The 23,421-nt window shown below is 50.3% G+C and overlaps 2 protein-coding genes across 6 annotated transcripts; one reads left to right on the forward strand and one right to left on the reverse strand.

The window, feature by feature from the left end:
• Positions 1–22: 22 nt before the first annotated feature.
• Positions 23–4,640, reverse strand: THYN1 (thymocyte nuclear protein 1). 3 transcript variants are annotated; one of them, XM_082628393.1, is made up of 7 exons: positions 4,354–4,638; positions 2,785–2,966; positions 1,975–2,043; positions 1,528–1,620; positions 920–1,015; positions 523–673; positions 23–222 (listed from the first exon to the last, which is right to left on the reverse strand). In XM_082628393.1, the coding sequence occupies exons 1-7, from the start codon at positions 4,394–4,396 to the stop codon at positions 176–178; spliced, it is 681 nt and encodes a 226-aa protein (XP_082484519.1). In that variant the 5' UTR covers positions 4,397–4,638; the 3' UTR covers positions 23–175. The 3 variants fall into 3 exon arrangements, with proteins under 3 accessions (XP_082484519.1, XP_082484520.1, XP_082484518.1); XM_082628394.1 differs by lacking the exon at positions 523–673 and having other exon boundaries at positions 4,354–4,639; XM_082628392.1 differs by lacking the exon at positions 23–222 and having other exon boundaries at positions 230–673; positions 4,354–4,640.
• Positions 4,641–4,753: 113 nt separating this feature from the next.
• ACAD8 (acyl-CoA dehydrogenase family member 8) lies at positions 4,754–22,477 on the forward strand. Of its 3 annotated transcripts, XM_082629311.1 has the most exons (11): positions 4,756–4,939; positions 9,241–9,341; positions 9,783–9,952; positions 10,569–10,678; positions 11,082–11,158; positions 11,479–11,616; positions 14,989–15,124; positions 15,207–15,304; positions 18,540–18,692; positions 19,259–19,361; positions 21,663–22,477. In XM_082629311.1, the coding sequence occupies exons 1-11, from the start codon at positions 4,831–4,833 to the stop codon at positions 21,713–21,715; spliced, it is 1,248 nt and encodes a 415-aa protein (XP_082485437.1). In that variant the 5' UTR covers positions 4,756–4,830; the 3' UTR covers positions 21,716–22,477. The 3 variants fall into 3 exon arrangements, with proteins under 3 accessions (XP_082485439.1, XP_082485437.1, XP_082485438.1); XM_082629312.1 differs by lacking the exon at positions 4,756–4,939 and having other exon boundaries at positions 9,341–9,424; XM_082629313.1 differs by lacking the exons at positions 14,989–15,124; positions 15,207–15,304 and having other exon boundaries at positions 4,754–4,939.
• The last annotated feature ends 944 nt before the right edge of the window (positions 22,478–23,421 follow it).

Raw genomic sequence — 23,421 nt, forward strand, 5'->3', positions numbered from 1 at the left:
ATTTAAAAGAAACGCCTCCAACTCAGACATTCATGTTTTATTAAAAAGGACCCAAACCCGACGTCTACACACAACCCCAGGTAAACACAACCAGCATGTTCCCCACGACTTCTCTTGTCTTGTGGAAGCCTGACTTTGGGGCAACATCCTGCCCACTTCAGCAGCTGTGTCTCCATTAACTCGGTTCCTTTTCCTCCAGGCTCAAAATAAAATCAAACTCCTCTGCCGAAAAGGGCAAGAAGAAGAGGAAGAATTAGGTCTGTGTCTCCTGAACAGGGCAGTCGTGGCAGGCGTCTCTCAAGTCGCAAGACAGGGAGTCGTTCACTCGGAACCCTCGGGGGCGTTTCGACAGGTGCCCAGCACGGCTGCCGTGGGCAGCTCGGGGGGGCTCCTCCCTCTTGGGAGTTACAGGTGGGGAGACAGACTCAGACCTGAGCACCACCGTGCTCAGGGTTCACCAGCTAGTACATGTGAATTCATGGTCACTCTGGCATGTGATCAAAAGGCAAGGGCCGTTCTTACCTTGGGTCAGGGGCTGGACTGAGAGTCTCTGGCGGGTGAAGAGAGCCATGTTTTTTAAGGGACCGCCAGCGGCTTTGTGCGCTTGGTGGTGGGTTTTGAGCTCAGCCAGTGGGATGAAACGCTTCATCATCCGAACAAACTGTACGTCCACCTACATGGCAACAGCGTATGGGACAGAAAGGCATGTCCAGCTGGACTCTGCCTGCTGTGTTTTAGCTGCTTGCAGGAGGTCCTATGGGCCTGGCTGCCAGCGTTTGTCCTTCTCTCCAAAGGCAGGGTAACCTCATCAGACTGAGCGGGGCTCTGTGCCCTGATCTAAAGATACCCCAGACCTCCTTCCTCCCTCTCTGTCCATCCTTTCTCTTTTGTGAAATAGGAAGAATAGTAGTATCTTTACCATGGACCATTTGGGGTTGTCTTCTTTGCTGGATGGATCATAATGGGGATTGTTTTTCTCAAACTGTGTGTGGTCTGGGTATGCCTCCTTCACGATCTGAAATTAAAGCCGAGTCTCCAATCATTTGTCTGTCTAGTCAGTTCCATGGCCAGGCTTTAGTCCAAGGCCAACTGTCATTCCCTACCCTACGTATTCTTACCCCATCTGTCTCGCTGTTGAGCCACTGAGGGCTCAAATATCTGGAAGTAATACACAGTCTAAGGCAAGCAGAGGAAATCAACCCTATTTTGACAAAAATCTTAAAAGTACGTTCTAAAACCAAACATTAAAGGTTATTATTGGTGCCACTGTTTCTCCACCTGCAGTTAATTCTATCCTGGTAACTCCTGGCCTGGAAGAGCTACCATCAGGCCTGTTTTTGAGTGAAAGACCAAGGTGCAGAAATGGAGAGGTCTGTGCCAGCGGGGCCTGAAATGAAGGCCTGCCTTGCTGCAGTCCTGTCACATGTCCCTGAGACGGCAGGGATGGGGAGGAGGGTTACCTACCTACACTGTCTCCCTAACCTGCGTGAAGGGAGATGGACTCAGACCTAAGCCTGTACAACTGACCTTCATAAGCCCCGCAATGCCTGGCTCTCTGCAGTTGCTGTGGTAGAAGAAGGCTTCTTCCTCCAGCTTCATGGCTCTCAGGAAGTTCCGGGCCTGTTCCAGCAGAGAAGAAACAAGAACTATCCTCCCACCGGCTAGAAAACACTAGCCCCCGGAAATCAAGTCTGCTTTTATTAGATGAGATTTTGTTTTTTGCAGCTTCCTCCCCCACCCCGCAGTCCAATTCAATTCTTGCCTTTTACCCAGAGTTGTATCAGGACACTGGCTGGAACACAGGCCATTTGAAAACTGCATGCAGTCAAAGAAATCAAGGCATTTGTTAATATATTTTCAGGTTTGGGTTCTGGGAAAAAACCACCTTGGCCAAGAGATTTTGCTACTGAATAAGTCAGAATGAAGCAGGCTTTTACCCGCCCTGGGTCTCGAGGTCCTTTCTAACCCGCTTACCTGGTAGTTGCGAACACCATCCCAGCATGCTGTCTGCTTGGGCTCTGCTTTGAGATCCTCAATGCTGAACTAGGCAAGAAATAAGGTCATTCAGTAAACAATCCTGGGCCAACTGGTAAGACTATATGGAAGCAGACAAGTTCCTTCCCCTATAGGGCGTTGCCAGCTGGAGTGGCATATGAGCTTACTGGGAAGCTCTTCACAGAGCCACTCATACCGCACAAGTAGAAGTTAGCTTTGTGTTACCTTGTTAGCCTTGCTAATTAGGAGGATAAGATGAGTGGATAATTAATCTGGTAATTGCTGATTACCTGTATTTCATTTATTAAAATATTATATATCCCTTCTATAGTATCTCTAATTTTATTTTCTCCAGGCTACTATGAAATTTGATTTACATTCGCCTCCTGTGTACCAGCTGTTGGCAGGGAGATACCTAGGAGCATGGCAGGTGGCAAGAGAGAGGCAACCTAAGACTGAATGTTGCCTAGATTGGGGGCTGGAAAACTATAGCCTTCAGGCCAAGTCTAGCCCACGCCTGATTCTGCTGACAGTTTGACTGGAGCTCAGCCACACTGTGGCCACTTTCCTGAGATGCCAGCAGAGCTGCCGCAGCACCACCTGGCCCTTAGAGAAAATGCTCGCCAACCCCTGCCCGAAGTAGAAGGTTCACAAAACAGATAGTGGATGGCCATAAATCCCACTGATTCTATCCTTTATCACATTTTCCCTACCCTTCGAAGGTAAGAAGTGGGGGATGGGACCCTGTGGTGTCCCCCATGCACTTTGGAGACAGGTGCGGGACCTCACCTTCACATCTACACCTTTCTCCAGTCGGCTTTCTGGCTCTGACTTCATCAGCCAGTAGCGGCTTAGATTCTTCCCACAGTCTTTAGAGGCTGAAGTCTCCTGGAGGCTGGGGTTCTCCACCTTAGCTGATGCCTCCCCTGGGTTCTCGGTTTTGGTACGTTTTCCTTCTGGCCCCTTCTTGTCTGCAATAGGAGAAGAAAAAAAAAGAATTTTCTTGCTTGTTGAGAAAGTTCTGTTGCAGGAAAAGCACATGCTTTGGAGTCTGAGCTGGACTCACATTCCGGGGCTGTCAGTTACTAACAGTGGTGCCTTCATTGTCGACCTTGCTCCTCATCTACAGAAATGGGGCCAGAACACCTACCTTACGGGACATCCTCTGGGTCACCCATTCAGTGAGATAAGGATACCTCCCGTGGCGTCTATTAAGTAGTCAGTGAATGTTTTCTTTTCCTCACCCTCTCCTCTGCCTTTGCTGGGGCTGTTCTCTCCAACGAGGAAACCAGGCACCTACTCCACGGACTTGCTTTGATGACTAAATAAGATAATACAAATAATGGGCTGAGGCAGTGTCTGGCATTACCATAAATGCTCAATAATATTAGCTATTATGTCACTTCAACTTCTTCCTTCTTGCTCAGTATGCTCTGTGGCCTGCCTCCTTTCTACTCCTTGAAGGTGCCAAGAAAAGCTGGATAAAACAGCCACTTTGGACTCTGCAGACATGGTCACGACGGGACTTTATCCTACACAGTGAGGGAAATGTGCCTGGAGCAGAGTGCGTGCCCAGTACCTAATAGCTGTTAAATTCTTACCCTACGCCCTATGTGTTACCACCCTCACTGTAACTCAGTCTACACAATTTATGAGGTGTTCTGTCCATCTGTAAGATGTGTCCCAGATCATACATCAGGGCCTGCCACGCTGGTCTATCTGAATCCACTTAACGACCATCCTACGCAGCCTCTGAACCAAGTCCAAGCTCCTCCGTATGCCACGTTAGATGGACGTCTAACACGTGGAACCTTCCTAGGGTCCTGGTGGTCCCCCTGGAGTTGATCGGCACACTGTAAATACCGTGTGTGCTGTTAACTAACAATGCGTTGTGGGCAACTCGGAACCCTTCCCAGTCTCGAAGAAGCACTTTCTCTGTCGTTCACTGCTTTGCTGCTGCTCCTCTTCCATTTAGAATGCCATTCATCCTTGTGAACACAACGGGGATATCCCGCGTTCCTACCCATTCTTTACGGCTAGACTCAAATCCCCTCCCTCTCAAGGCGTCCCCCCAACCCCTCTCTGCTCTCACAGCCCCAGTGACCCTTTCCTTTCCTCGTCTGGCTTCCCGGGGACCGGGAACTGTAAGCGACCGGCCTCAGTGCCTGCCAGCCCGTATCCCAGCTACTTTTCGTGCTTTCCAAACAGCTACCGCTCGGACGAGCAAGCAGCAGAGGGGCCCTGGGCATAAGCCTGGTGGGCGGCTCGGGACACCGGACCTCAAAACGACCCACTCAGGCCTTTTCCCACGCGCAGGGGCGGAAGGTGAGCGGCGCTGAGCAGCCGGGGGCGGCTCACCTGGCCTCGCGGCCCCCGCCGGCCTCTTCCGGGCTCGCGGCATGGCGTCCCCGCGCGCCGAGGAGCGAGGGTTCAGCCGTCGCCCAGGGCGCCCGCGGAATCCTCCCGCGTTACCCACGCCCTTATGTCCGCCTAACACAGACCGCCGCTGAGCGCCCCCGGTGGTCTTCTCTCTCAATCACCGCTACCCGCGCGGGTCCGCATGCCTTCGAAGCGCTAACCCAGCCCACCTCCCCGCGCGTCGCAGGGCGCTGCACAGAGTCCCCGCGGCGCTTTCTAGTCTTGGCGCGCGCCCCGGGGGCCTCTGGGAGTTGTAGTCCCGGCTCCTCGCGCAGGCGCCCCGAGTCCGCACGCGGGGCCGCGGCGCGCACTACAGCTCCCAGCGTGCGGTGCGGCGCGGCCCCTGTGGCCGGCCGGTCGGGGTCACCGGCGCTCAGACCTCGGCCCGAGCAGAAAGGAGTGGAGCAGGCGGCGGCTATGCTGTGGGGCCCGTGCTGGCGTGTCGGGGCGCGGCTGCGCGGCTTGTGCGGCGGGCTCCAGGCCCCCGCCGAAAGCGGTCGGCGGGGCGTGGTCTCCTGCATCGACCGTAAGGCTCGCCCGGGGGTAGGGGTCCGTCCACCTGGCCGGCCCGGCCGCCCTCATTCACCGCGTCGGCCTGTGCGGGCGCCCCGGGCCTAGTGGTCTCCCTGGCTTAGACGTGGCGCGGCCCCGGGGGCGGGCGACCCTCGGCGGCTCAGCCCGGTCCCGGTGGCCGATGCTGGTCCGTCCTTGTACAGACCGCCCTTACCGTGCTTTGTGTTATGAACCTGTCGGTACGTTTCGCGAGGCCGCCCCTGCGACCTTTCCTCTCACAATTCGGAGCTACGTCGTTACCCATCTGCTTTCGGATAACGACGGGCTCCGCCGCGGAAGCTTGTGACTTTGTTTTTTTAAATCACAACCTTCGGTTCTAAAGGCAGTAAGAATGTGAAAAGCCCGGGGCTGGTTGTGATTGGTGAACAAAATCTCCGGTGATACAAGGTTTGCTCCCATATATAAATTATAGAACAGCACCTATAACTACAAAACACTTCAACTGTTGAAATTTCTGCAGAAAAATAACCTGTTGCAAATGGGAAACTGCCAGAGCTTACAGATCTGAATGTCTCCTGGCACCAGGCAAATAATTTCGATGCCAGTAACGGAGTGGGGGGGACCTAGGCCGCCTAGGGGGTAACCAGATACTTTGTGACGTTGTCGGGCGCCTAACCACTTTTTTCTTTTGAAGTCTTTCTTTTTTTAAATTTTTAATAAATGACACTTTTGAAAACAGCAGAGTAGCTTCTGAGGGCCTTAGCTCCACATCCAGAGCTGTAAAGGACGCCAAGGTATAGGACAGTTTTCTTCTCAATGTCCTAAAACACCTTCACAGGGTGCCACCCTATCCTAGCACTTAGAATTCGGTAAGCAAGGTCACCTTTGTTGATGGGCAACAAATTGGTTAAACATAAGTATTTCCGGTGGCTAGTGGTGTAACTTCAACCAGTGTTGAAGGTGCTTTTTAATCAGTAAAATGAAAGGAAACTGTCCTTTCGGTGTATCATTCTACATATTAGAATATCAAGTTAATGGAAGGGATCAACAAATGTTTCTCATTGATTCATGGCATATTTTAATGTGAAAAGTAATTTTTAAGAGCGTTATGATTTTCATTATATCTGTTATATAATTTTACAGATGAGGAAACTTGCTCAGTGTCTAGTGCAGCCCCTGGTTTTACAACGGGGCACCTAAGGCTGAGGGAGGAGTCTGGAGGCCTGACTTCCTGAAAATTGTATAATTGATAGTTGCAGACCCAGATCTTGAACGCCTGGTTCCTTGTCCAGTGCTCCCTCATTGTGATTTGCTGCAGCTTCCCAAGCATTCCTTGAGCACCAGGATTCTCATAACTGTTGAGTCTCTGGCTAGGTTTGGCCTTTGGATGCATTCAAAGATCCTTTTTTTTTTTAAAAAATAAATTTATTTATTTATTTATTTTTGGCTGCATTGGGTCTTCGTTGTTGCACGCGGGCTTTCTTTAGTTGCAGCGAGCAGGGCTACTCTTCGTTGTGGTGCGCAGGCTTCTCACTGCGGTGACTTCTCGTTGTGGAGCATGGGGCTCTAGGCACGCGGGCTTCAGTAGTTGTGGCACAGCGGTCTCAGTAGTGTGGCTCACGGGCTCAGTAGTTGTGGCTCGCGGGCTCTAGAGCCCCGTGGCCCCAGGCTCAGTAGTTGTGGTGCACGGGCTTAGTTGCTCTGCGGCATGTGGGATCTTCCCGGACCAAGGCTTGAACCCGTGTCCCCTGCATTGGCAGGTGGATTCTTAACCACTGCACCACCAGGGAAGTTCCTGGTTTTCGTCTTGTTTTGTTGTTCAGTGCATGTTTTCTGAGAACTTAGGTATTTTTACTCAGTAACCATGCTTTCTTGTGTATAATTTACTTTTAACTTGCCTTTTCCACTTTTTTTCTCCAAGCAGTGTTCTCCTTTTGTTAGCATTCCGTTATCTAGAATTGATTATTATCTATCTTAAATAAATATGTAATTATGTTGTATTTATACAACTTAGAGATACTGCAGGTTTGGTTCCATACCACTGTAACGAAGCAGATACTGCAGTAACGACTTTGTTGTTTTCCTGGTACTTGTAGAAGTTATGTTTACACTGCACTGTAGTCTATTAAGTGTGCAGTAGCATTGGGTCTAAGAAAACAATGTCCATACCTTAATTTAAAAATACTTCATTGCTAAAAAAGGCTAACCATCATTTGACAACACAGGGTTGCTACAGACCTTCAGTTTGTAAAAAACACAAATTCTGCAGAGAGAAATGAAGGGCAATGAAACAAGGTGTGCCTGTACATGTGACCTGTGTACACCCATTCCCTCTTATTTACTTTGTATGCAATTCAGATCTACTTCTTAGACCTTATATACCCTGAACTACTTGTTTTACTCTGTCAAATACTGATAATAATATCTGTAGACACGTATTGAGTTCTTGCTGGGACGGAAGTTTTGTAGCCCGTGTACAGCCAGATGTTTGCTTTCTCACCACTTATGTCATCCTTTGGGTGAATGGACCATTTTCATCTTGGACACCCCAGCACTGCCCCATGGTAGACAGTCGGTCAGTATTCTTTTGTGAATGGAAAATGACCCAACTCCCAGGCAAGGAACCATGAATTGTTTATCCCTAACACATTTCCGAGAGCAACACCCAACGTAGTTTTCTGCTTTGGACTTCTCAAGGTAGCGTCATCTTTAACCCTCACAGCTCTTCACTTCTGAGTTTCCCATTTTGGTGAGGGTCCTGCTACAGACAGACAGCTTTGTCCTGCTTCACACAGCAGCCACTCCTGAGGCCCAGGTCTACCCAGAGACACATGCTGCCGCCGGCCCCTGTCCTCTGTGGGAAGGGCTGTGCAGGACAGGCGGGCACTGGAGGACGTCGTGGCCGGGCGTGCCTCCACACCTCTGGTGCTCTTTAGCATCACCGCAGGACCAAAAGGCTGAAACCTTAGAAAGCGGTGCAGAGCCCAGCACTTCCTCTTCCCCGGATGCTTTCTCAGCCACCACTGTGCCTCCAGCTGCAGCAGACACTCTGTTATCTCTGCCTGGGACATGTGAGGCAGGCGGTCCTTTCCAAAGGGCAGTCCTAAGAAAACAAAAGAAAGATAACGGGAGCAGCGTTAGGTCTGTCACCCTGTGCAGGTTGCTGACCCTTCTGCATGGTGGCTCCCAGATTCATGGTCCTTTCTTTTCTAGATTCTCTACACGGTTCCCAAAAGGTTGTGGTTTTTCACAGGAGCTTTGCTTAGGTTCTTCCCTTTTAGCTTCTGGCCTGTCTCTAGCCGAAAGTCTTATCACCTTGCAAAACAGGAAAAATATTTCAGGCCCACATGACCAGCTAGGTGGCCTGTCGCTCTGCTTTGCAGTTGAGTCCTATCTCATTCTGCACAGTGTTTGAAAAAAAACATAGAAAATAAATAGTGTTCGTGTCATTCGGGGAACTGGCTATTTAAAGAAAAGTTGTAAAGTAATGACACTGTGAATTGAGTGGTCACTATTTCACGTAGGCTGATGCAGATATTTTTCTCCTAAAGAGTATCGCCTCTGATGAAATACTGGAATAGTATAGTCTTTTACAAAATGTTTAAGGTTCTAGAGAAACTTGTCCTCATGAAGCTCCACTACCTGTCTCTTGGTATCGCTCAGTCAGTTCATTTCCTTAGCTTTTAAGTAGCTTAGACCTGGAAGTGAAGGAGTTACCCAAAGTCACGGCATTAACAGTGAGGAAAGAAAATATTCTAAAAATTCTGAATCCATTAGGTGAAGACGGATTTAGGAAGGCCTTAGCCATGTTTTCAGCACTGGAAGGCTCATTATCACTGTTATCAGTCACTGTCAAATGCACGGCTTTGTTACAGGATCTTTTCCTTAATTTGGAAGGTAAGCCAGAGTACACGTATCTTCCTTTCCTGACTGACCTTTTAAGATGAATACGTTGTAGCTGGTAGACAAATACGCACAGATTCCAATACAGAAAATGCAGGACATCCTGAAGGAAAAAAATGTTCATCATAGTTTGAGGGTCAGTGTGTGTTTATGGTTCCTTTCATGTGGGTTCATGAGGAGGAAGAGATAAAGACGAGTATTGAAAGAATAAGTAACAAGGTAAATGAAGTCAGCCAGTCTGTTTGGGAGTAAGTCTCAAGGCGCTGATTAACGGTGGGTGCTAGAGGTGGCGAGCCATGTGGGAATGCTCTCGTAGGTCCACTGCCGGCCCGGGCTTCGCGGTGCTTCTTGCTTGCAGTGCACTTCCCTGACCCCTGTCCTGGCTCTGAGTGAATGCCGCCTTGCCCACAGCTTCTACGGGACTAAACGAAGAGCAGAAAGAGTTCCAGAAAGTGGCCTTCAACTTTGCTGCCCGGGAGATGGCGCCAAACATGGCAGAGTGGGACCAGAAGGTGCGGGTTTGCCTTGTGCTGGATGTCCCCACGGACGCCTCATGCAGCGACCCTTATCTCCTCCTTATGATCCAGATTGTTCGGTATTTATTCTCCACTGAAAGCTCTCACAGCGGATGCAAGTTCCAGGAGTGGTGTGATTCCTTTCCTGGAAAGCATCTTCCGCATCCTGTAGATATCATTTTTTTAAATCGCACAAAGATTTGGGCACTCTTAAACCAAGGCAATTCTATTGATAATAAGAAGAAACTTTGATGCCAGAAACCAGTCCTTATAGAATGCATTTTAACTGGTTCCACTATATAGATGACAAAAGGCATGTTGAGTTAAGAGACTCCCTACTCTCTCCCGAGTGCAAACGTCTTGATCCTTCCTTGTGCCCTCTAAAGAAAAGGCCGTCTGTGAATCCCTTACTGATGCCCCTGCTCTCTTGGTACGCAGGAGCTGTTCCCAGTGGATGTGATGCGGAAGGCAGCCCAGCTGGGCTTTGGGGGGATTTACGTACGAACAGATGTGGGAGGGTCTGGACTGTCACGGCTCGACACCTCTGTCATCTTTGAAGCCTTGGCCACAGGCTGCACAAGCACCACAGCCTATATAAGCATCCACAAGTGAGTGGCCAAGATTGGGAAGCACAGTGAGGTGTGCTTGCGGGTTGACTGGGAAATTTTACATAAACAGGGAAGAGGTTTCTCTTTTCAGGTTGGCTGTCCTTGAAGGACTAGACAGTTAAAGGTTCACACTTAGGTCTGCTGCTCCCTGTTGGACTTGAATCTGTCATCTTGTATGTTGCTGAGAGAATGCTGGCCTTCTCCCAAATTCCAGATTGACCCGGTACCAAACAGACTTCTCCAGTAGAGTGGTTGGGGCCTGTTCCCTTTTCCTCAACCCAAAGATGAAGCCTCCACTCATTTGGGAAAGGACATATGACTCCTTGGTTTTTAGGGAGCTCAGTTAACCTACCTAGAAATAGTATGACCAGCATCCAGGTGAGAAATACCGTGGCCCCGGGTCCGTCTGGGTAGTGTGTGTTCCAGGAATATGTGTCAATCCAGGCCTTTGCTTTAAAGACGAATCTTCTCAATTGTGCCTTTTCCCTTCCCGCCCTGATCTGCTTCCCTGTACTTTGCTGCCTTTGTTCTCCTTCCCCGTTCCCCTCCCCCCTCAACGTTCCTTTCCTTGTCCGTCTCCGTCTCTGTCGACGTCTCTTCCTGGTGCACCTGTCAGCATGTGTGCCTGGATGATCGATGCCTTCGGCAGTGAGGAACAGAGGCACAGGCTGTGCCCTCCACTCTGCACCATGGAGAAGTTTGCTTCCTATTGCCTCACGGAACCAGGTGGGTGTGCGCAGCAGGAGGTGTGGCTCGTGGGAAATCACGGGCCGGGCCGTGCCTTCTCAGCCCCCGGCACGGGTAGCCGTTGTGGACCAGGAGTGCCTGATGGCCGCGACCTGATGTCACAGGCTAAGAGCGCTCCAGGGCAGAGTCTTTCCAGGCTGCAGCCCAGAACCTCCTTGTAGGAGGCTCCCTGCAAGCTAGTGTGATGGGAGATGGAAAAGGGTCTGATTGCCGTATGCCGTTTTCACAAGTCCAGAGAGCTTCTCAGCCATGGGGACTTTAAAGTATCAAACTCCGAGGGGTCTTTCATCAGGGAAGACGGCTCAGGTGGAGCCGTGCCAGGACTCGCTCACCTTCCCAGGCTCTCTCCCACCTCTCCGCTTCCCTCCTGTCCCTGCCGTAGGCAGTGGGAGTGATGCCGCCTCCCTCCTGACCTCCGCCAAGCGACGAGGAGATCATTACGTGCTCAGTGGCTCCAAGGTACAAGCATGCCGTCCTCGGTCCTCCCCGGGCAGCTCGGAGGCTGTCCCCCTCCTGCCTCCACAGCCTGGACCCCAGGTCCGCGAGTGAACGTCCCCGGGGGTGGTACGTGTGGGAGGGAACCTCAGGCCGACCTCCCCGTGTTCACTGTCACTGTTTCTCTTCTGGTCTCAGTCCGCTTAGTTCCGTTCACTAGTGTCTGTCCTTTTTACAGCCTCGGTGCAGGCTCTTTGTAACCCTCCTTAGTTTCTCTGTGCCACCATCTCTCTCACTGTCCATCGTCGGGGGACCGCAGTGTTTTCCCCTCTCCAACCCCGCAGGCCTTCATCAGTGGTGGAGGCGAAGCAGACATCTATGTGGTCATGTGCCGAACAGGAGGACCAGGCCCCAAAGGCATCTCATGCATAGTTGTTGAGAAGGGGACCCCTGGCCTCAGCTTTGGCAAGAAGGAGAGAAAGGTGAGTGCGGTCGGACTGGGAGAGTCAGGCTGTGTGCCTCTTGCTTCTGCCAGGCCAGCCTCTGCTCTGTTTCGGGAAATGGGTTCCACACTGGCTCCCTGGCCTTGGAGGCTGTTGCTTCAATTAGGGTTTCGACAGTGTATCAAGTGGGATAGGGTGTTGTTAGAGTGCGCTGGGCCGCTGGTGAAGTGGCAGCATTTGCCGGAAAGTTCATCAGTGGGAGGGATTCCTCCGTCATCTCTCCTGCGGCCACCTTTGGCCTGTATTTCTTATCTACCTTCTTATCTTGATGCCCTCCTGTTCCCCCAGGAGGAAATGCTTACGGAAGACTAGAGGTCTCAGGAATGAAAAGCATATGGGCCGCTTTTCTTCTCCAAATAAAAATACAGTAAAACTCACTGGAAGCGATTGTGGGTCTTTCAGTAATGTCAGAGGAAGAGTGTTTCCATAGGCTTCGAGAAGACGTTTTTAGGATTAAGAAGGAGCCAGGCCATGAACAGTAGACCTGTGGTTATGTAACTGTCACTGGTGATGAGGGTGGGATCTAGTCAGGTGGTCCAGGCCAGGTGACTGGCCTCCACCTCCAGCAGGTACTGTTAGAGTTGGGGCTTTTGGAGAGAAGTCAGTAATGAAATGGCCCCTAATCTACCTCTCCTCTCCTGGCTCCCCGGTTCCCCAGTTCCCCATTCGTCCCTTCATGACCTTCCTGATCCTTTGTAGCTGCTAGGAGTTCAGAGGTTCAGTGCCCCTTCTCTCGTACCGGAAAGCAGGACCTGCTAGACACCGACTGTGCAAAGCCTTATACTCACTCCTGGGGGTACAAGAATCACCACAGCTTGTCTGGGATTATGAGACATTGTCTTACCTTTATAAGCTATGTAAGCTGTGTACACGTGGTGTATGAGATAGGTAGCTCTAAGACTTAATCCTAGGAATGTCTGTTTGGGATTATAAGACAGACTGACATGGAGCCTGACGTAATTTTACAGGACCAAGTTATACTGATTCTGGTGTTTGTGCTTATAAAGATAGTGATGATCATTACAACACACCAATATTTCTGGTATCGGTTGATAGCATACCAAAGCTGACAAGGTTAGGGCCTGGAGTAAAACTGCACATAAATTCCAGAAACAAAAAGCGTCTCTTTGCCTTTACTTTCTGTCTTCTCTCGCTTTTAAGCATATATAGCATATCTCCTTCTGCTTGTTTTCTTCTTAATTATTCGTCTTGCTTTCACGTGTCCTATAACGTGTGGGGAATTTGGAAGGGCGTCTCCTTCATTGAGCAGCTGGCAGGGTTCCACCGTCCCGAGTGGTGGGACAGAGCAGGGGCCCACGGCCGCGCCCCGCCCTGTAGAATTGGCCTGTTAGCTGCCGGGCAGAGGGCGGAGGGCGGGCGCAGGAACCAGCGCTCAGGGCAAGGGAGGAAGGCAGGCTGGAGGCTGCGACCTGGACGGAGGAGAGCTTCTCAGGGCGGGGACAGACGACTCTAAAAATGAGGTGTCCTTTGAGATGAGGTCTGCAGCGTCACGGGAGCTGGCCGTGAGGAGGGTTCTGGGCAGAGACGGCAGTGGGACAGAGGGCCCAGGGTGGGGACAGGATGAAGCTGTTTGAAGAAGCCAGAGCCTCTCCTTGTGGCCGGGGGGCCGTGAGCAAAGGGAACGGTGTGGGATGAAGTTGGAGAGGCAGGCAGGGCTGTGCAGGCCCGGTGCAGGGTCACCCACTGATCGCCATGGCTGATTTGGCTGCCGTGATGGCCTGAGCAGCCGGTCTTTCTCTCCGGCCCCATGGCCGTCTTTCCTGCAAGCACATGCTTTGACTTGGCGTACTGAGCACATTTTGTAGCCAAGAGCTTTAAACAACCAGTTTTGCATTGACCTTATGGGAAAGTGGTATGAGGAATTGCTTTATCTTGGATTTAATTGTTCAAAGGTTTCGTACAGAAGAATGCGTTTTCCCCTAGGAGGGGTGGCGGTGGGAAGGCGGTCTGTGGAAGGAAAGACAGATGGACGGGACAGGGCTCCCCTGGTCCTGGGCGGGCGGGGCTGCCGGAGGGGCGGGGAGGAGGGTCTTCTTTCTGGCTACAGCTTCCCAGGGGCTCTGGAGGGGGTGAGGAGTGGGGTTCTCTGCCCAGGGGAGGAGGGAGCTGCTTTCACAGGCAGGGGCTGGGAGGTAGCAGCTGTTTGTACGCGGTTCTCTGATGATTGGCTGTTGTTAAGGTCTGCCCGTCTGCCCCGTTCCAGGTGTGTATGTTCTGGATGGGAGGTAAGTTCCAGGGAGGCCACACAGGCCAGTGTGGGAAGGTTTCAGACTTGGGGGCCTGAAAGGCAACGAGGTCAGTGCTGGCTCAGGCTACCAGAAGGGCCTCAGGAGGTTCCAGCGGAACTCGACTTTGACGGAGGTGGGAGATGGGGAGTGCTCCCGGGGAGGGAGAGGAGAAGCAGAAGTGTGGTCAACAGGCCAGCTGCACAGGTCGCAGAAGAGTTTGAGTGGAATCGAGGGTACAGGATGACGGACAGAAGAGAAGGACTGAGCCCTTCTCTTGGAAGAAAAACCTTAAATAAAAGGCTGTGGATGGAGCGCCCCTTCCCACGGCAGGGAGCCCTGAACGAGGGCCGTGGGGCTCTCAGCTGTCGGGGAGCCGGGGGCTTTGTCTGGTCTTGTGCTCTTCAGGATCTGCCTCACTGAGCCTCAGCTCCCTGGGAAAAGCAGACACCCAAGAAGCCCCTCATGTGCAGTGTTGGCCAGTTTCTGTGGTGGAAATACTCTCCCCGGACCGATTTCTGGCTTCCGGGGTGATGTCACCGGGATGATGTCGCCAGGGTGACGTCACCGGCAGCCAAGCTGGGAGAAGGTGTGTGTGATTGGCTCCCATGCGCCAGTGCCCGCGCCTCGCCGGGTCTGTGCAGCCGATGGCCAGCGTGGTGGACGTTACGGCACCACGTGCAAAAACGCTGAGCTCTTCAAAGGACGAGGGTGGTTCTTGGTCATTATGATCCTTGCGCTGGCCTTATAAAAGGACACATACTCCGAGTGGTCCTTATACTGTCAGTGTTTTTTATAAAAGAATATACTCATGGAGGTGCCACAAAGGAGGAGAGTTCCGCCCGATCCTGAAGGAAGCTGTGAGAAATGTTTGGGGACAGGTTGGTCTGGTGGACTGGGCACTAGGAAGTAGATGCTCTTAACGTGTTTAAAATGTTGAGCTGAAAGAGAAAAACCTGAGTCGACAGATACTTGTGTGACCTTTCTGTTTTTCCTCATTGAAGTTCCCGAGGGACTAAGACCAGGGATAGGAGAGCCTGGTGGACAGGACGCTGCCCTGAGCGGTCAACTTCTGGGCAGCCACACAGCCCCTGATTTTTGCCAGGTGGGGTGGAACTCACAGCCGACCCGAGCGGTGATCTTTGAAGACTGTGCTGTCCCCGTGGCCAACAGGATCGGGGACGAGGGCCAGGGCTTCCTCATTGCCATGAGAGGACTGAACGGGGGGAGGATCAATGTCGGTGAGGACCCCAGGGGGCAGGCACGGCGGGCGGGCAGCAAGGTCCCCTGGCTCACTTGACGTGTTGGTACCGTCCTTCCTAGCGTCCTGCTCTCTGGGCGCTGCTTATGCTTCGGTCATCCTCACCCGAGACCACCTCAAGGTCCGGAAGCAGTTTGGAGAGCCCCTGGCCAGTAACCAGGTAACTTCCCCGCTGTCCCAGCTTTTGCTCCTGTCTCTAGAACATTCTCTACAACTGTGGGGCCCTGATGTCTCTTGTGGGTTCTGCCCCCATTTCAGCCAGAACTTGTGCTCTATTTCTGTCAATAATTGTTTAATAATTTTTGCTTATAGTCCTGAAAAGATTCGTGATACATTGACTGGCAAGAAAAAGCACGACATTTTAGAGGAGTATGCTTCTGCTTGTTTACAGAATACATGAATATGTATACATTTTTTTTTAATTTATTTGTCTGTCTTTGGCTGCTTTTGTTCTTCCTTGCTGTGCACAGCTTTCTCTATTTGGCGGCGAGCGGGGGCTTCTCTTAATTGTGGAGCATGGGCTCTAGGTGCGCAGGCTTCAGTAGTTGTGGCTCGAAGGCTCTAGAGCACAGGCTCAGTAGTTGTGGCGCATGGGGTTAGTTGCTCTGCAGCATGTGGGATCTTCCTGGACCAGGGCTCAAACCCGTGTCCCCTGCGTTGGCAGGCGGATTCTTAACCACTGCGCCACCAGGGAAGCCCTAAATTTCTTTTAAAAGATTTTTTTTTTTTTGATGTGGACCATTTTTTTTTCTTAAGTCTTTACTGAATTGTTACAATATTGCTTCTGTTTTATGTTTTGTTTTTTGGGGGGCAGAGAGGCAGGTGGGATGTTAGCTCCCTGACTGGGGATTGAACCCACACCGCCTGAATTGAAAGGTGAAGTCTTAACCACTGGACCGCCAGGGAAGTCCCTGTATAAATATTAATAAAACATTTTCAGGGATGCATCTGAAAAATGTAAGAAGTAATTATTTCAGGGGGATGGGATTAGATGATTTATCTCTTTTTTCTTTTGCTTGTGTTCCAGTTTTTCTTTCTTTTTTCTTTATTGAGGTAATGCTGGTTTATAACATTATATATTTCATGTATACATTATAATTTGACTTCTGTATACACTACATTGAGCTCACCACTGAAAGTCTGATTTCCATCAGTCACCATACAGTAGACCTCCTTTACCCATTTCACCCTCCCCCCACCCCCTTCTTCTCTGGTAACCATCAGTCTGTTCTCTGTATCTATGTGGTGGTGTTTAGTTTTGTGCATTCATTTATTGTGTGTTTTTTAGACTCTTCGTATGAGTGAAATCATGGTATTTGTCTTTCTCTGTCTGACTTATTTCACTTAAAATAATATCCTCTAGGTCCATCCATGTTGTCACAAAAGGCAAGATTCCATTCTTTTTTATGGCTGAGTAGTATTCCATTGTATACATATACACCGTCTTCTTTGTCCATTTACCTATTGATGGGCACTTAGGTCACTTCCATATCTTGGCTGTTGTAAATAGTGCTGCAGTGAACATAGGGGTGCATGTATCTTTTTGAATTAGTGTTTTCATATTCTTTGGAAAAATACCGTAAGTGGAACAGCTGCATTGTAAGGTAGTTCTGTTCCGCTCTTAGCCTAATGGGGTTCCTTTGTAGGTTATTGCCCTTTTTTTCTGACTGCCTTTAAAATTCTTTCTTTGTCATTGACTTTGGACAGTTTTAATATTATGTGTCTTGGAGAAGATCTTTTTGAGTTGAGATAATTAGGTGTTCTCTTAGTTTCATGGACTTGTGTATCCAGTTCCTTCCCCAGGTTTGGGACGTTCTCAGCTTTTACTTATTTTTTTTTAATTTATTTATTTTATTTTTGGCTGCGTTGGGTCTTTGTTGCTGCTCGCGGGCTTTTCTCTAGTTGCAGTGAGCGGGGGCTACTCTTCCTTGTGGTGCACGGGCTTCTCATTGCGGTGGCTTCTCTTGTTGTGGAGCACGGGCTCTAGGTGCACGGGCTTCAGTAGTTGTGGCTCACAGGCTCTAGAGCGCAGGCTCAGTAGTTGTGGTGCATGGGCTTAGTTGCTCTGCGGCATGTGGGGTCTTCCCAGACCAGGGCTCGAACCTGTGTCCCCTGCATTCGCAGGCGGATTCTTAACCACTGTGCCACCAGGGAAGCCCTCAGCTCTTACTTCTGTAAACAAGCTCTGTGCTCCCTTTTCCTGTCTTTTCCTTCTGGGATGCCCACTGTCCTTCTGTTGCTCTTCCTGATGGAGTCGGATAGCTCTCGTAGGATTTCGTGTTTTTAATCTTAGCTCTCTCTCCTCTCCTACCTGAATTATTTCTAGATTTCCGTCTTGGAGCTCACTAATTCTCTCTTCCTTGTGGTCGGGCTGTATCCCCATAGCTTTCTAATGCATTTTCCATCTCATTTACTGAGGTCTTCAGCTCCAGAGCTTTGGTTTGATTCTTTCTTAGAGTTTCAGTCTCTTGGTAAAGTAGTCCTTCTGTTCATTAGTTTTATTCCTGAGCTCATTGAACTGCCCATCTGACTTTTCTCGTAGCTCATCGAGTTTCCTCATGAGGGCTATTTTGAATTCTCCATCAGTTAGGTCCCAGTATTCCATGACTTTAAGTCTGGTTTCTGGAGAACTGTCGTCTTTCTGTGGTCCCATGTGTTACCGTGCTTCTGCATGGTGCTTGGCGAGTTGTGCCTCTGCTGGCCCGTTTGAAGTAGCCAGTACCTTCTTGGGTAGAGCTTTTTGACCTGGTTCTAACTTTCCTGTGGTTTCCAGCAGGTGGCGCTGTAGTGCGGGCTTTGGTTTCTCTCGCCTCTGCCGCCGCTGGCAGAGGTGCTGCGCTGGGCATGCTGGTGCTTTGCTGTGCCCCGGGCTGTGCCTGTGGCTGATGTCGCCTCAAGGGGCACCAGATGGCGGGCACCTCTGCCACATCCGGGGTCGCCTGGGTCACGGGCACTGCCACCACAGCAGGCGGGGGGGGCGGGGCTGGAGCTGGGGTCGCAAGCGCCCTGCTGTGTCTGGCTTGTTGGGTTCGGGGCGCTGCTGTGGCCTGTGCTGCTGCTGCGGGGGCAGGGGTCTCGGGCACCACGTCCACTGCTTCCTGGCCCTGCCCGCGCTGGGTCCCAGCCCAGCCCCCGTGAGGCGTGCAGGGGCGTGGGGCCCCAGGGCGTGCCGGGCAGAGCTGTGGGCGTTTTACTGGTTGTAGGTGGAAGGGACAGACAGAGGGCTCCGTCTTCCTAAGGAGGCGAGATGCTGAAGTGCAGGGAGCGCAGTGGACTTAGACCTTCATGAGGCACGTTCTTTGTGGAGCCTGGGGCCCCTTAGAAGCGGCCCACAGCTAGAGGTGGCCCTCTGAGCCTGTCCGTGTGTCCGGTTCTCTTCTCTCCTCTCACTGCAGTACCTGCAGTTCAAACTGGCGGATATGGTGGCCAGGCTGGTGGCCTCACGGCTGATGATCCGCAATGCAGCCGTGGCTCTGCAGGAGGGACGTGAGGATGCGGTGGCCCTGTGCTCCATGGCCAAGCTCTTCGCTACAGACGAATGCTTTGCGGTGAGTGGTGCTGCTCTCTGCCTCTCCTGGGTGACCGGCATGTGGCAGGCTGGCCGTCCGCTCCTGGAATGCTGCGTAAGGCGTCAGTTGCTCAGGAGAGGCCCACGTGGGCGCTCAGCCAGCACTTCACCTGCTCCACGCCGCCACACATCAGGTTTTGTCTCTGCCGTTTGGCTGTGCGCTGGGTGAGATGCTGCCTTTGGAAGAAGGGTCAGACCACAGCACTGTTTAAATGTCGGGGCAGAGCCATTTCCACAGTGAGGCTGCCTCTGCCGCTTGCCAGAACTCCAGCTGGTGTGGGGCGGGCAGCCTCTCCTTGCAGACAGCAGGCGAGAAGGGCAGAGGCCTCTGAGCCCCTCGTGGGTGGGGCCTGGCTCGCTCAGGAGGCACACTCCCCTCGTTGTCCCCGTGCACACAGAACCGGAGCCCCTCTGGCCTGGCTGGCACCTTCACCTTCCTCGCGTTGGCTCAGGGCAGGCGGCCAGATCAGGGCTGGAGCGGAGAGAGGAGCCCCTGTTCCAGAGCCTTCCCAGAATCCGAGGTATCTAATCGCTGTGTCCCTGCAGATCTGCAACCAGGCCCTGCAGATGCACGGGGGCTACGGCTACCTGAAGGACTGCGCGGTGCAGCAGTACATGCGGGACTCCAGGGTCCATCAGATCCTCGAAGGTAAAAGTGGCCAAGGCGGTTCTGTCCCCATGCTGCCTGTCTTCCTCCTCCCTCCTTGCTCCCGGCCCGCTCTGGAGGGGCCTGCTGTGCCATCCTGACCTGGCCTGGGGGCCAGGAGGCCCTGCTCTGTCCCCGCAGAAGTCACCAAGTCACCCCCCTCCTGCTCTTTGCCTTTGTCATTTATAGAGACAGCGCAAACTAAGATAACATCCGAGAAAGCGTTTTGAAAATTGCAGCAGTGGCTGTTCGTCACTGTTGTAAAATACTTGGTCCTCAGGGATCCCAGGACTTCTCCACAGTAACTTCCAGGGCAGATATGAGCTAGTTTGATCTCCAGCCTCTACACACTGATCATGACCGTCAGTGTTGCTAATGGAGCTTTCAGTAAATTAACTGTCACACACGGGCATCTTCTTGCTGATCACAGGCCCCCGGGCAGGAGATGGGTAAGCTGCTGGCGTCGGGCTCTGCAGGGCCTTCTCCACTCCACGCTCGTTTGGACGTCTTGAAATTACATGACTGTTGTTTAGCCAGTAGGTAGCTGAGGTTGTTACACTGTAGCAAAGGCAGCAGATGAGGCAGAGGTTTGTGGAAGTGACTCTGAGTGAAGGAACGTGAAGGAAGCACCGGCCTCCCTGTGGCTTCTGAAGCATCCTGCTCAGACCCGACCAGCGTCAGGACCACTGGGAGGGTTTGTGAGCGCAGAGCTTCTGACTCCATGGGTCGTGGGTGGGCCTGGGGATCTGCATCTCTAGCGAGGTTTCAGTGAGGTTGCTCCTGCCTGTCCGGGAGCCCCATTGAGAGCCACCACGGGGTGTCCAAGTCACAAGCTTCAGTATCTGCTTTCTGCGGCAAACCTTGTCCCTAAAGCGTGTTTATGAGCACGGTTACTAGTGCGCAGGCCAAACCCCGTCACCTCATTCCTTCTGTGACTCCAGTCGTACGTAGCTGTTGCTTTCCAGCCTCGGTGAGTGCGGGAGACTTCCCTTCATTCTGACTCTGTCTTTCAACCCTGTTAGAATAACTGAGAAAAGCCAGATACGCTTATTTCAGGCCATACCGTCATCCACTTGTAGGAAAATGTGCACACTGGTCTTTGTCACTTGTTTCACCCTGGACTTTGTTATTGGATAGATAGGAAATTTCAGCTTTGATTTTATTCGAGATGTGTGATTAGTCATTCCTCATGGTGGTTTAATATTTCTTTTTGCATTAAAAAGAGTGGAAATTAAAAAATAAAAAAATAAAATAAATTTTTTAAAAAAGGAGTGGAAAAATGAAGCAAGCAACTGACCCCCCCCCCTTCTTTCAGGGAAAATGTTTTCGTTCTTTTAAAATTCAGTTTTCTGATTACCAATGATGTTGGTATGTTTATTGTTGAAGACTTACAAAATACAGGAAAAGTTTAAAAAGAAAAAAGATCATTCATGTTTTGACATCAGAACTAATACTTTGCGCTCCTTTTATATTTAAGACCAAAAATATCTTCTTTTGGACCTTTTTCTGCGCTTGTATAGATACATTTTTTAAAGTTAATTTTTATTGGAGGATAGTTGTTTTACAATGTTGCGTTAGTTTCTGCTGTACAGCAAAGTGAATCAGCTATACATATGCATATATCCCCTCTTTTTTGGATTTCCTTCCCATTTAGGTCACCACAGAGCATTGAGTAGAGTTCCCTGTGCTATACAGTAGGTTCTCATTAGTTATCTGTTTTATACATAGTGTGTATATGTCAATCCCAATCTCCTAATTCATCTCACCCCCCATAGATACATTTTTTAAAAATAGAATTATACTATGTATACCATTGTATGTTCTGCTGTTTTATTTTGTTTGTTTTTTACCTAATAAAATCACTTTTACTATCAGGAGAGGTTAGGTTTTTGGGGTTTTTTTTAACATCTTTATTGGAGTATAATTGCTTTACAGTGGTGTGTTAGTTTCTGCTTTATAACAAAGTGAATCAGCTATACGTATACATATATCCCCATATCTCCTCCCTCTTGCGTCTCCCTCCCACCCTCCCTTCCCTATCCCACCCCTCTAGGTGGTCACAGAGCACTGAGCTGATCTCCCTATGCTATGCGGCTGCTTCCCACTAGCTATCTGTTTTACGTTTGGTCGTGTATATATGTCCATGCCACTCAGGAGAGGTTTTTTTAAAAGTAAATTTTTTCCTCACTTCCTGACATCTTTCAAGATAAAAAGTGACGTTGCCCTTTACATCCCTAGTCAGAGCTTCGCTGACTCTCAGGCCCGGCAGCTCCTAAGCCCCTCCGTCCTCTCTCGCTCTTGCAGGCAGCAACGAAGTGATGCGGATACTGATCTCAAGAAGCCTGCTGCAGGAGTAGCCCCTGGACTGAGGCTCCGATGGGAGGATCAGTGTCGAGTGGTTCCACATGGGCGGCGCTGTCACAGTGAGTCCAGGACGCACTGGAGGGGCTGTGCTTGTCCAGGGCACCATCATAGCGTCAGCTGGAGGGCGGCACCTGGAGGACGGCAGGAGCTGCCCTGGCTGGAACGTTACAAGAAGACGTGCCGCCTTGTTTTCCTGACGCAGAGGGTGACTGGTGAACACTGACCACCAAACCACTGTCCTCCTGGATCCACAGAGTCTTGATTTGTCTGCATTTTGCTGGTTCACCAGATCCCTCTTCTGGGAATCTGGGTACTTCTATTGAAGGTTTTTCCTAACTGTAAAGCAAAGGTGTGGGAAAGGAGAAATGGAGAGAAAGTGTCTTCCTGTCTTTTTCTGTTCTTTGTGCCTCAGCTAAAGATGCAGAAGGTCTCTGTGGGCTGCTCTTCCTTTGCAGCAACTCCTCTGAATGTAAATCATGATGAAATGAGTGTTTGGAAATCCTTCTCCTAAGCTGAGATTTTGGGCATATCTGCACTTCTGGACTATCTGAATATCAAGGGCTGAGATTATTTGGAACTGTGAATACTTGTTGTTTTAGAAGCATGTGGTCTGGGAATGGTATTCAAAGTTCCTGTAACATTTCCTTATAAGTGCTTTGAGTATATTTTTTTTCTGAGTTTTTGCTTTTTTGCTCCTCTTTTTAAATGTTTTTAATCACTACATTAATAAATAAAATCTACCCCTCTGTACCATTTTCAGGTCTACTGGTTTTTATTTTATCTTTCTAAATAAGCCTTCACGACTATTTTTTAAAATTTTATTACATTTAATTAAACATTTAACTAGACTTTGGGATAATAAACAAAAATCTCTCCTTGACCAAGTTGACTTTTTAAAAATAGGTTCCTTAAATTATTAATAGCCTTGTAAAGCAAGTAATGTTTATGATTTATGAAAGTAGATTTAAAGTAATACCCAAAGATGTAGACTTTTTAGAGAACCCTGTTATAAACGATCATTGCATTATTTCATCTCATCTCTATAAAAGAAATATCCGAGGTATTTTTTTAACTGTAAGTCAGTGTTTAGAGAGACCAACATATGTGCCCTTAGCTACGACAGGTGTTTTCCGTTTTGACCTCGAAGTCTAAGGCACTGTACTGGGTAGTGCAGGGGGACAGGCTGTGGGTCTACCGCGAAGTTGAAGTTAAAGTTCCGCCTTCAGAAGCCTAACTCCACAGCTGCAGTGCAAGATAATGATGGGTCTACGGAAGAGAGAATGATGCGGCACAAGTGTTTTAGGAAGGAATTCATGGAGAAAGTAGGAATTCAAATGAAGCCTTTATGATGAGGTGTGGTATTTAAAGATAACCAAGAGAGTCAGCTTCAGACAGGAAAGAACCAGGAGCAGGAAAAGTGCAGGCTGTGAGTGGGAGCTGTTGGCACTTTGCTTCAGCGGGGCGGTCCCGGGGCGGAAAGATTTAAGTTGAATCTGGATGCAGACTACGAAGGCCGAGGTGTGGGCTTCATTTTGCGAGCAGTGGAAAGCCACGGAAGGCTTTTAATGAGGAAGATGTGATGAGATTAAATCCACTGAGAGGAACATTCTGGGATGCCTGTGGGGGCGGAATTTGAGTGGGGAAAGATGGAGCATGAGGCTGGCCAGTCAGTAGGTTTTTGAAGCCGGCAAGATGAGGC

Source organism: Mesoplodon mirus, assembly GCF_964341445.2.
Source record: "Mesoplodon mirus genome assembly, chromosome: 7".
Lineage (NCBI taxonomy): Eukaryota > Metazoa > Chordata > Mammalia > Artiodactyla > Ziphiidae > Mesoplodon > Mesoplodon mirus.

Excerpts from the sequence above, each read along its gene's own strand:
- THYN1 (XM_082628392.1), bottom strand. The coding sequence starts at position 4,396 with ATGCCGCGAGCCCGGAAGAGGCCGGCGGGGGCCGCGAGGCCAG. Across the intron at positions 2,967-4,353 it reads GGCGGGGGCCGCGAGGCCAG|ACAAGAAGGGGCCAGAAGGA; the intron begins GTGAGCCGCCCC and ends CTCCTATTGCAG. Across the intron at positions 1,621-1,974 it reads ATGGTGTTCGCAACTACCAG|GCCCGGAACTTCCTGAGAGC; the intron begins GTAAGCGGGTTA and ends CTGCTGGAACAG.
- ACAD8 (XM_082629311.1), top strand. The coding sequence starts at position 4,831 with ATGCTGTGGGGCCCGTGCTGGCGTGTCGGGGCGCGGCTGCGCGGCTTG. Across the intron at positions 4,940-9,240 it reads CGTGGTCTCCTGCATCGACC|CTTCTACGGGACTAAACGAA; the intron begins GTAAGGCTCGCC and ends CCTTGCCCACAG. Across the intron at positions 11,159-11,478 it reads ACGTGCTCAGTGGCTCCAAG|GCCTTCATCAGTGGTGGAGG; the intron begins GTACAAGCATGC and ends CCAACCCCGCAG.